The sequence below is a fragment of the Sceloporus occidentalis genome, unplaced genomic scaffold (assembly GCF_023333645.1).
Source record: "Sceloporus occidentalis isolate IW3139 unplaced genomic scaffold, rSceOcc1.0.p SCAF_13, whole genome shotgun sequence".
NCBI lineage: Eukaryota > Metazoa > Chordata > Lepidosauria > Squamata > Phrynosomatidae > Sceloporus > Sceloporus occidentalis.
The window spans coordinates 2196281-2208660 of record NW_028316993.1 but is presented as its reverse complement, the minus strand read 5'-3'; the positions used below and the strand labels follow the sequence as shown (position 1 = coordinate 2208660).

General features: G+C 46.2%; 1 protein-coding gene across 1 annotated transcript; it reads right to left on the bottom strand.

Annotated features, from left to right (window-relative positions):
• Positions 1-373: 373 nt before the first annotated feature.
• On the bottom strand, positions 374-9778 carry LOC149304544 (gap junction delta-2 protein-like). The gene is made up of 3 exons (XM_089479525.1): positions 9212-9778; positions 4233-4704; positions 374-1385 (listed from the first exon to the last, which is right to left on the bottom strand). Exons 1-3 carry the CDS (start codon positions 9280-9282, stop codon positions 1023-1025), a joined length of 906 nt encoding a protein of 301 aa, XP_089335651.1. The 5' UTR covers positions 9283-9778; the 3' UTR covers positions 374-1022.
• Positions 9779-12380: the final 2602 nt, after the last annotated feature.

Genomic DNA, 12380 nt, shown 5'->3' with positions numbered 1-12380 from the left:
GGTGGCTAAAACATTGCCCTCCCAGTATTGGTAACTCCCATCATTCTTCAGCATTTACGATGCAGACTAGAACTGCTGAGACTTATAGTCCAAAGCCTCGAGGGCCATACTTTGTCCACTTCTGCAATCAAACACTGGGGAGCTTTATATCTGTAGATTGTGCTGTTCTTAAGGATAGAGGAACATGCCTGGATTTTTAAATAAATGGTAGCCCTAGCAGCAATCGAAGAGGCACTGATCCGGTTGCCTCTTCCTTTGAAATATTTTCAGTGCCACACAGAGAGGTAAACCTATTCTTGTCTGCCCTGTCCTGATAAACCAAATACCAACAGAGAGACAACCAGGGAGAAAAATGATCAAAACATTCCTTTTTTTATTGCATACCTTACTGGGTTTTTGGTTTGTCTTTTTTTTAAAAAAATCACGCTTATTAAATATTTACATTACAGCAGCTGAGAGAACGCCAGTCGTGCAAGAGAGAGTTCAGGGAGAGCCTCCTCTCATCTCCTCCCCATTGTTTGCTTTTTCCCAAAGGGGGGGAAATACGTATGTATATCTAGAACCCACCAAGCGAGCCCCCCTCCCTGTCCTCCCCCACAAAAAGCCATCTTGCTGCTTCATGCGTTTGCATCACCTGGTCCATAAAAAGGAGTCATAGGCACAAGTTTCCACGAACCCCACTGTTTTGCTTGCACCATAATCATAGTAGTTACTAAGTGTGTAAATTATGAAATGGAAGCCAGATTGAAAGAGGATGACGGGGAGCAGAACCTCTGCTCCCTCTGCCCTTCCCTTGGCTCCTGAGGAGCTGGATTTCTCTATTCAGCCCTTAAAGCGAAGGTGAAGCCCCTTCCCCTGAAGTTGGAGGAGAAGGGCTGTGGAAAGCACCCGCAGAATATTGCATCGTTAACTTGGGAGGTATTGTGGTCAGTTCTGTAGGTTATTCAATTGGTTGGTTTTTGCATGGGCGAAATCAAGACCCGCTGACAAGACCCCCGTTCCCTCACGGGATTTGACAAAACTCAAACGTAGGCAGACTCGCTCGACTGTGTCCGTCCGAGCGTAGGCACTTGGGCCAGCGAGGAGATGTCCTTCTTGCGCACCTCGCAGATGGATTTCCGTCTGGCCTGTACTCCCCGGATGGCCGTCTTGATCTTGCGCCAGCCAAGGTGGTTGAGCTCAGCCAGGTTCAGGAGGACACAGATCCCACTCACAGCAAACATGAAGACCAAGAAGACAGTTTTCTCGGTGGGGCGGGAGACGTAGCACTCCACCTCTTTCACACACGGGTAGCGGTCGCATTCAAAGATGGCTGGCACATTGAACCCATACAGGAAGTACTGTCCTGCTAGGAAACCAATCTCCAAGGCATTGCGGAAAACTACCTGAAGTAGCGGGAGAGAGAGGCCAAGCATTTGAAATCCTTAAAATTCAGATGCCACTGGAATAGCAAAGAGTTTATACAAGGGGCGGGCAGCTATGTTCCTTCAGATGTTTTCAAGCCAGTGTCTATCAGTCCTGGCTATTGTATAGATTGTCAATGAAGAGGAATTATGGAAGCTGGAGTGTGAAAACATCTGGAGGACCACAGTTGCCCACTCTTGGTTTATGTGAATAACTTGGGGAAACCAAAATATTTAGTATTTCTTGATGTAGCTCAAGATACTTGAGCTGCAACCTGGCAATAAAAGCAAGCTGTTTGGGTACCTAAGCTGGCATTTTGTGGACACAAAGGAGCTGTTTGGGTGAACCAACTACTTGGAAGGTATAGGCACAGGGAATCATATACCCACTACAACCATTAGCTGGGGATTTGCTTATTTGCACATTAAGGCTTGTCTGTTTTTTCTTAATTGTTTGTTATTTGTTGCACTGAGTATAGCCTCTGTTTTGCAGTTTGTATTGACTTTTTGATGTATTCTGGTTCTGGTTTCATTTAGAAGAATTGTAGTCTTTTGTTAAAGCTATAATAAATTGTGGGATAAAGAGGGGGGAAAGAAAGTCATGGGCATTGTGACTGAAATTTAGAGACAGGCCAGCCTGAATAGAATAATAAGTACAGTTTGCATCTCTCTTGTCTGGAATTCTGAAATCCTAAATACTCCAAAACCTAAAACTGTCCACATGAGTGGCTGAGATAGTGACACCTATGCTTTCTGATGGTCCAATGCACACAGATTTTGTTTCACGAACAATAAATTGTTTATAAAATTATCTTCAGGTTATGTGTATAAGGTATTTACGAAACGTAAGTGAACTTCATGTTTAGACTTGGGCCCCATCTCCAAGGTTTTATGTATATACAGATACTGCAAAATCCAAAACACTTTTGGTCCCAAGCATTTCAGTTACGGGAGACTCAACCTGTATTGATTTGAGGTAAGATGACTTAGGACTCTATCACACAATACTGTTATAGCACTATTATTCCACTTTAACTCCCACGGCAACATCATCAAATGGAATCCTAGGATTTGCAGTTTAGGGAGGAACATTTTGAATTCTCATCCAAAGAGCTCTTGGGCTTCACTAAACTAAAGTGGAACAATAGCACTATGACAGTGTAGTGCACTAGGGCCCTTAGGGACAACTTGGGGTACTGAATCTTGTCACCTCAAATTGCACCCCTAAAAGCAAGTTAACTGCAGCCGTGTTGAATCAACATGACTGTTTCCCAAGGCCTTGCTCCAGCAACATGGAGGGATTACAACCCCTAGAATCCCCCAGCAAGTTATTAAGCAGCCATGCTAATGTCAAGGATTCTGGGACTTTTAGACACCAAAAGTAATGTTCCCAAGCTCTGCTTTGCTCTATGAACCCCTTGATCCTAGAAAGTGTGCTAAGAGATTCCTAAGTGCTGTGAAAGGGCTACAATTATCTGCATTTTCCTCATATGAACTTGCCTGTGTTTTGCTAGGATGGCCATATTCTCCCTCCCACCAAACTCATACTATATCTCTTGGGAACTTCTTGGTAGCTGCCCCCAGCGCTAGTACTCCCTTCCCAAAAAGGTTAGACTGCCACCCTCCTTACTATCTTTCCAACTCCAGGTGAAGACCTTTTTCTTCCAGCAGGCCTTTCATATTTTATTATTTAAGGGGAATAGGTTTTGTACTTTATTTGTGTTTTTTATGTTTTTCACTTTAACGTTTTTCCCCCCCTTTTGATAATTTACTTACACTTTAATGTTGGTATGGTATGGATTTTAACCATGGTTGTTATAACTGTTGGAAGCTGCCTTGAGCCCCAAACTAGGAGAAAGGTGGGCTAATAATTAAAAAATAAGAATGGGACTGGGTCTTCACTGGCCTCTTTGCTTAGCACTGAATGAAAAGACTCATTTGGAGCTGTCCCTCGTCCTGAAATGCTCCATCTTCAGTTATATTTTTCCCTTGACACCTGGGTTCCTTTTCATACTTTATAAATTATAGTGCTATGATTCCACTTCAGATACATTGCTGCATCCTATGGAGTCCTGGAATCTGTAGTTTGGAGAGGCACTAGAGCTCTCTGATGAAGAATTTCAAATACCGCTCCCTAAACTGCCAATGAGAGCCAGTGCGGTGTAGTGGTTTGAGCATTGGACTGAGCATTGGAGACCAGGTTTCAAAGCCCTCCTTGGCCATGGAAGCCCATGGGGTGACCCTGGTCAAGTCACAGTCTCTCAGCCTCAGAGCATGGCAATCCCCCTCAGAAAATACTTGCCAAGAAAACCCCTTGGAGCACACAGGGGACCTTGCCATCCATGGGCTTGCCACCTGTGGATTTGCATATCCACAGTTGGTAAGCCTTGTTGCCCCCATTTGTGACACATGTTGTGCCAACATTAGGGACACCGGGATTTAAGGTCCTGCATTTTTTTCATATCCTCAGGGTGTGTGTCCCAGAACAGATCCCCCAAAGATATGAAAATCCGGCTGTACTTTGCCAAGTGATGTAGTAAATACATGTGACTATTGACATAAGGTGGAACAGCAATGACCTTACTACAGCAATGCACTGATGGCTTAAGTATCATTTCCTCTTCTCAGTGGATTCTAAACTTTCCCTTGGAAATCCAGACACTGAGCATCTAACAAATTAGAAAGGGTTCTCAACTCTTGGACCATCAAATATTTGGGACCAGAAAACTCAAACACCGTAGCCAATAGTAAGGGATTCTGGAAGTCAAAAGTCCCAAGTATCTGGAGGTGAACCCCAGCATCACAATCAATGTTTGACAAAAGATTTACCTGGATGATGTAGAAGCGGGAGATGCCCTCTTGGCGCTTGACCTTGGAGCTCTTGGGCGGCCGCAAGGGGGTGTTGGGGATTTCCTTCACCTCCAGGCAGTCGGGTTCCTCCTTGGACAAGCCATCAGGATTCTGCACCAAGATACCATTGACGTTCTTTACCTTCTTGCCCCCATCACGGGCACAGTCTTTTTCCGGTAGTGGGTAGAGGAAGGAATACCGTCGGTCCCGCTGCTTCGCCGACTGGTGCACCGAGTAAGTGATGAAGCAGAGGCTGGGGGTGCACACCAGGATAATCTGGAAGACCCAGTAGCGTATGTGCGAAATGGGGAAGGCCTTGTCATAGCAGGCCTGGTTGCAGCCCGGCTGCAGCGTGTTACACATGAACATAGTCTGCTCGTCCTCGTAAACCGTCTCTCCTACAATGGCCACTATCAAAATGCGGAAGATCACCACCACTGTCAGCAGGATCCTAGAAACAGCAAGGAAAAGAGTAAGGTGAGAAAAGAACTTCCTTCCTGCATCCCAGGAGTAACATCATTTCAAGGGAGAGACCAACCTGACTACATTTTTCCACTGGAGAAGGAGAAGCAGGAGAGACCTCACTTCCGCTTCATACCAGAAAGGTGGCTTGGCTTGAAGAAGGAGCATTTTGACCCATCGTTAGCCAAAGGAGCAAGATCGGCTAGCCAGTGTTCAAGTCCAAAGAAACAGTGGCAACCAGGTTGGTGGGGTGGTGAACCTACTCCAGTTTGTAATCCAAATATTAAAGGAGCTATCAATTCCCACCCTATCCAATAGATTCAGCAGCTTAGATTGATCCTTTAAAGATCATGCTCATACTCAGAGAAGTTTTATTGCTTTGCTTACAGAGGAGACACCAGCTCCTAGCCATCACTTTTTTAGTTGATGTATGCCACGTTGGGTGACAGCACTTGTCCGAAAAGTGGTCAGTGAATGAACTAGGCATTGCTCAGAATGACAGGGCAGGAGGAAATTAAAAGAAGTGGGCAGGCCTCAGAAGCAGGCTTTGCCCAAGAATGTCAAAGGGTGGCACCATCCTAGGGCCTAAGCAACTGAAAATAACTAGAGGAAAGGACGTGCCAATGACAGTCCAGGGACCTCTGCTGCAGCATCTCAGGTTGGTTGCTCTTCTAGACGAGATGCTGCCATGGATGTACCATTTGTCTGAAGACCAGCATGAATGTTCCTAAGCAATCCCCTTTGCAAGATTTTAGACCACAATTCCCACCAGGCAGCATGGATAACAAGTAAGGATAAAAGGAGTTACAGCCTATAACCTTTGGAGAACATTAGGTTAGAGAAAGTTATTGGAGGGCCTTCCCATCTTTCATTCTTCTCTTTTCCACTTTCTCTAACTCAATCCATCTTAGTATCAACACACTCACTCTTCCCCCTGCTTCAGCAATGAACAGCTTTAGTCCTCCTGATGTTTTTGGGCATATCAGTTCTAACCTATATATCCAGTGGTGAGGGATGATGGGAGCTGCAGTCCAAACCACTTGTGCCCTATCACTTCATTCCTATTGGTTGCCTTCTGCCCTCCCTGGGTCTATTGCACACTTGACTGATCCTCTCTGGCCCATCTTGACTGCAGTGTCTGCCTCTTAAACCACTTTGACCAGCCATGCTGACCCTCTTTTCTCCCCGCCACTCCTTACTGCTGCTTCTTGGATGCCTTCCTTCCCGAATTAGTATGGGTGCTACAGTCTCCCTATCAATGACAGCGGGGTCCTAGAAATCAGAAGACAAGGAGGCAACAGAGACCAAGCACCATAGCAGTATGTGTCAGCATGTGTTCAGTCAGTAGGATGGCCAAAGGAGAGATGGAAGGACTTCTAGAGGTTACTCCTAAATAACTTCCCCCATAGTAGCGGTGAGCAATGTCATTCCAGCTGTTTTTGGCCTGCAGTTCCCATCAGCCTTAGCCAGCACAGCCATTGCTGAAGGATTATGGACACTGCATTCCAACAATACGAAATGCAGTTCCAACAACAGAACAATACAATAAACAGAACAACAGAACAATACACAGATTAACATGGAAATCACTTCTCCCTACCCAGGGTCACACTGTGTGTGTGTGTGTGTATCTAACTCTCTTCCATGCCAGCATTCTCTGAAGATGCCAGCCACACAAAAAGTGTGTTATTGTCTTAAAAGTTGTCGGAAGGACATATCAATGCCCAAGAGTTCTTCTCTTCCCCCGCTCCATATATTATACTCTTTCAGCTTTTTGGTTGTGTTGGAAAGTGTGGTGTGGAAGACACTGTACTTGCTCAAATAATTCATCTTTTCCCACCACTTTTCTCTAGCGGGACTGCTATTGGTGACATGTACATACTTGAGTAATATGCATACATGTCTATGTCTTCTTCTGCGTGGTGTGCCCCTGCGCACCATCTAAACCTTCTCCCCCAGTTACTGCCAAGCCCTGGGAAAGGGGTACTGCTGGGGCTATTTCCTTGCTGGGGGAGTACACTTCTGGTAAAGGACAAATCTCTTCTGCTGGATGCATCTGGGAGACACAGTTCACATACATCTTCCTTTTTCTGGCCAGAAAAGGGGCCACCTGAGGAATCTGGAAGAGCTGAGGATTAGGGAGGGCAGACTTTCTCATCCCATATTTTAAAGGGAAAAAAGAACCAGGCTGTCAAAGTAAATCTAGACTGGAAGGAGCTTAAAAGTTTCCAGCGAGCATCACCCTACCAGCTTTCCCTGTCTGCACCAACTTATGGCAGCGTTCCTCAACTTGTTGCCCTCTGGATGTGCGTTGACTACAGCTCCCATCATCCCTCCCTGGCCAGCATGGCCTCCTTGTCATCAGTTCAGGAAAAATGTTATAGATACAGATAGTTAGATATAAACAAAACTGCTAGATGAGTTGCTGTGTTGAACTGTTGCACCAAATAAACACATATTTTTAAAAAGCAAAATAGCTAACAAATCTGCAGCAACCAAGAGTTTTGTGGAATCCAGAATTGTGACAGCATAAGCTTTGGGGGATTAGGCCACTTCAACAGACCCAGGGAATGTTACCTTTTGGAAGAAGGAACATATATACCTAGGCATGCAGTGGGAAACATTATACAGTACATGCCTGTACATGTGAAAGAAAGAAAGACACCTGCCAATTGAGGACAGGGCGATGAATATATGAATGAATATGAGCTCCTGTTTCTCTCTACATCTATGAATATATGAATGACTATGAACACCTATGCCTGTTTCTGTCTATCTATGCCTATACACAAAGAAGAAGCGATAGTAGATATACAACCAGCAACTGAGAGTAACACTGTATGTATCTGATGCTTTGGATTTTAGTCGATGAATGCTTATGGCATTATAAATCTGCTAGTCTTTAACGTGGAGCAAAAGTCCTCATTTTTGGGTAACCATGAGGTAGCGGAGGCAGAGAGAGAGGAGAGGAAGATTCCTAACCTTCACAAACCAAAGCATTTTGCCCAGTGACAGAAGCAACTACTGCATTGCCGGCACCTCCGACCACTAGACCGTACCCTCATTCGCTCTGCAAAGAAGCATCTGTAACACATGGCTGGATGTCCGCAGGAATGCGCATCCTGCTAGGGGCTTGTGGCTCCAGACTTTCAAAATTATTGGAGAGGTGGAAGAAATGACAGCACCTATACTCTTCATATAAGAAGAGAGAGAGAGATGTGGTGCCTGCTATAGGTATTTGAGTGTTGGAGCATGGCTCTGGAGACCAGGGTTTGATTTCCTACTCGGCCGTACAAACCCAATGGGTGACCTAGCACCAGGCACACTCTCTCAGCCTCAGAATGTGGAGTCCCCTTTGGAGGCTTTTAAGCAGAAGCTTTTAAGCACCACCTGTCAGGGGTGCTTTGACTATGGATTCCTGCATGGCAGAATGGGTTTGGACTGGAGAGCCCTTGGGGTCTCCTCCAACTCTGTACGATTCAATGAAATCTTGCCATGGTAGGGGTGCCATGAGTCGGGAATGACTTGAAGGCACACAGCAAAAGAGCAAAGGGGGTAGCAGTACTAGTAGTAGTACTGTAGTAGTAGTAGTAGTGAGGAAATAAGTGGGAATCCAGCTTGTTCAAGGGGGAAAGGAGCAAAACAGGGGAAGTGTTTTCAAATGCCAAGCAGCAGAGCATTTCCACAGGTGCAGCTTCCCTCTCCACTCCTTTTCCCTCCAGAGGACAAGCTGCACTTGCCAGATCCTAGATGGCTAGAGTTTTGGAAAGGGCTTTAAAACAAATACACATGTATATAGTTATATACTGTATAAATATTACACACACACTGATGTATACATTTATATATTTATATCAATATAAATCCATGGCTCTTTCTCCTCTGGGTGAGCGACCAGAAGGAGCTCCAAAAGGGAGGACCTGCTGGAGAAATAGAGGGCATGTCCAAATAAAAGGGGACCCCCATTTTCCCACCCAGCAGCTGACCAGAGGTCCTCCATGCCCAAATGGAGGACATGCTAGACAAAAATGGAGGGGATGCCCAAACAAGAGGGGCTTCCATCTTCCCCCTCCCCAGACTGACCAGATGTCCTCACCTTTAAAATGGAGGACATGCCCAAAGAAGAAGGGATTCCATCTTCCCTCCTCCAGTGTGACTGGATAGCCTCACCACTCAAATGGAGGACATGCCAGAAAACAATGGAGGACATGCCCAAACAAGAGGGGCTCCCATCTCCTTCCTACTCAGGCTGGCCAAGTGTCCTCCAAATGGAGGACCCTGACAGAAAAGAATGGAAGACATGCCCCAAGAAGAGCTGGAAACTTGCTGGAAACATCAAGCCCTAGTTGGCCTTCCCCCTGGGCCCACAACCAACTCCCAGAATTCCATAGCCTTGAGCCAGACAGTTATAAAGCGGGGCCAATCCGGGTTATCCCTCCCGTGTGGCTGCATCCATCCGTCCATCCCTCCGTCCATGCCTCCTCTTTGGGACCCACCTGCCTATCATGGTGGAATGCTGTTGGACCGCAGCCTCCAGCAGCCTTTCCAGGATGGTCCACTCTCCCATCGCTCCGAAGGGCTGGGCGCCTCTCCCTGCATCCGAAGGCGCCTCCGACCAGGGATGATGGGGATGGCAGTCCTACTACTAGGAGCAGCAGCAGCAGCCCGGGGGCCCCCTTCCTCCTCCTCCTCCTCCTCTTCTTCTTCTTCCTCGCTCCTCCTCCTCCTCTTCCCTGGCTGGCCCTCAGGCTGCCCTCCTCGCCATCAGGAAGAAGGAAAGGGAGAAGGAGGAGGAAAGGAGGAGGAGAAGAAGGAGGAGGAGGAGGAGGAAGGATGGAGGCTGGCAGGGGCATCCGCAGAGACCCCCCCAGTCATCCCTGCATCTGGAGAAGCAGAGAAAGAGGCAGCCTTCCTTTCTGTCTTTTCTTTCTTTCTTTCTTTCTTTTTCTTTCTCTCTTCTTCCTTTCTTCCTTTCCTTTAGGGTCTGGGCGCTCTCTCTTCACCTGGCTGATCAAGGGCAGCCAAAAGAAGCAGAGGAGGAGGAGGGAAAGAGGAGTAAGAGGAGGAGGTTGTGTGTGTGTGTGTGTGATGTGTGTGTGAGAGAGGGAGGAGTGGTGGAAGGGGACGGATTAAGTGCAAGGCACGCGGCTGTGTGTGTGTGAGTGTCTCTATCTCTGCATCTCTCTCGCTCTGTGGATGGGTGTGAGTGTGAGTCTCTGTGCCTGTGTAAGTGTGTCTATCCCTAGGTCTCTCTGTCTGAGAGCGCGTGTGTCTGCTGTGCCTGTGTTTGTGTGAGTGTGTCTGTCCCTTTGTGCCTATGTGTGAGTGTGAGTTTCTGTGCATCTGTGCATCTGTGGGTGTGAGAGTCTCTCTCACTGGGTGTGTGAATGTCTCTCTCTCTTATGTCTCTGTGCCTGAGTGTGAGTTTCTGTGCTTCTGTGTGTATCTGTGTCTGTACCTGTGTGTATGTGTGTATGTATGGTGTGCCTGTGTGTGAGTTTCTGTGCTTTTCTCTCTCTCTCTTTCTCTGTGAGTGTGAGTTTCTGTGTGTGTGTGTATGGGTGTGAATGTGTATGTATGGTGTGTCTATGTCTCTATGCCTGTGTGTGAGCAAGAGTTTCTGTGCTTGTGTGTGAGTGTGGGTGTGGGTGTGAGTGTGTGTCTCTGTGCCTGTGTTTGTGAGCCTCTGTGTGATTGTGTCTATCTCTATGGCCAGACCAGACAGAGACCCTCCATCTGCCGCCCAACATTGGGAAGCCTTTTTATAATAGGGTTTTTGTGGCAAGATTTATTCAAAGGGAGTTTGCCATTGCCATCTGAGGCTGAGAGAGTGTGACTTGCCCAGGGTCACCCAGTGGGTTTCTATGGTCAAGGCAGGATCCGAACCCTGGTCTCTAGAGTCCTAGTCCAGCGGTCAACTCAGCACAACAGAATGGCTCTCATTATTTTATATATGTCTGCCTGTGTGTGTGTGTGTATGTTATCTATGGCTGTATCTATATATATCACTAGATATAGTGATAGATATCACTATATCTATCACACTATATACGTATATATATCACTATATAGATAAAGATATACATACCACTATATCTATCTCAGTATGTATGTGTATATATATCACTACATAGATATAGGTATTACTATATATAAAACTAGAGAAGAGAGAGAGTTGTATATATAGTTTTATATTTTATGTAGTGTAATACAAATGTGACAGTGCCATCCTGTCTTGCGTGTGGATTAAATACATACTGGGCTGCTGCTGTTTGCACCAGCATCATGATTTTATGCTTATTGTCCCCATCTTCCTTATTGCCAGAGAAAGAGATTGTTGTATCTGCCCATGAACACTCACACCCCTTTTGCAGCATTTCAGCTGCATTCATTGCTGCAGTCTCTAACACACACCATGCACATGCACACGCACACACACACACACAGAGGTTGCGGAGTCCCTCTATATCAATTGGATAACAATTAGGTTATTGCAGAAGCAGGCCAAGGATTAGGGGATTCCCAAGGGTTTTGGGGTGACATCTATGTTGCAGAACTGGAAAACCGGCTGGAAAAAACGAATGCAGCTTCCCAACAGAAACATACACAACTGCCTCTGTGCTGCATTGCTGCATGCAAGGTCTCCTTCCCTTCCTCTCCTGCCACAGAAATGCATCCATCACCTTGCAACACACAATCCCAACACATCTGGGGTGCATCTAAACTGGGCTTGTTTTGGCAACGGAAGGGGATGCCAGCAGCCGAGGCATTTTTTTAAAGTCGCCGTTGTGTGTTTATATGGACACACAATGATGACTTTAAAGTGCCTTATTTTAAAAAATGCCTTTAAAAATGATCTTGGCTTGTGGGCACTCAGCAGAGAGAAATGAATGAACGCCGTACAACTGAATCAGGGAAGGGCATCATTCCCACCCATTTTGATGCCTCCTTCGAAATGAGCGAGGCTCCAAAATCGAAATCATCCCTGAATATATATCTTTTCCAAACCCAGATCCGCGGAAGCTCATAAAATAGCAAAAGCAACCTTTGCTTTTGGGAATTTATCTGAATATTGTCAAGCCATGGACGGTTGAATCTGTGGGCAAAGGATCTGTGGATACAGAGGGCCAGCTGTATTTTGCCGCACGGCCAACGCAGCTTGTCCTCTGGATATGTATCTTAAGAAAACCCTATTAAATTGATGGGTTTGCTATAAGTTGACAGGTGACTTGGAGGCACACACACACATACACAAATGGCTTTGCAGTTCTGCATTGACTTTCTCAACAACAACAAAAATCGCTTGCAATACAATTTGAATGCCAGGATTGTATTTAAAGGAAAAGCTCCCTGAACCTTTTCCATGGGAGAATAGACACTCTTTAAAAAATGCCCTGCCAGCAGTTGCGCTTTCTCTCACAACCAGCCTCCCCCCACACACTGCAGTCCCTCTTCTTCTGCACCGCTTGCCAAGGTCCAGCAGCAACAGCAGCCATGACACACACACACACATACACACAGCCATGCTGCAGTCCTTGAAAACTAAGCCTCTCCACACATTGCACAAGATGCACACTTGTATCATTCTTTCCTTCAGGTCCTTTGCCTGCTGCCAGAAAGCAAGGGCTCTCTTGCACACCTCCATTCAGTGCTATGGCTCAAGGC

Bases quoted from the DNA above. Each gene is read 5' to 3' on its own strand.
- LOC149304544 (XM_089479525.1), bottom strand. From the start codon at position 9,282: ATGGGAGAGTGGACCATCCTGGAAAGGCTGCTGGAGGCTGCGGTCCAA. The intron at 4,705-9,211 runs GTGGGTCCCAAA...TGCTGTTTCTAG, and splicing joins CATTCCACCATGATAGGCAG to GATCCTGCTGACAGTGGTGG. The intron at 1,386-4,232 runs GTAAATCTTTTG...CCGCTACTTCAG, and splicing joins CCCGCTTCTACATCATCCAG to GTAGTTTTCCGCAATGCCTT.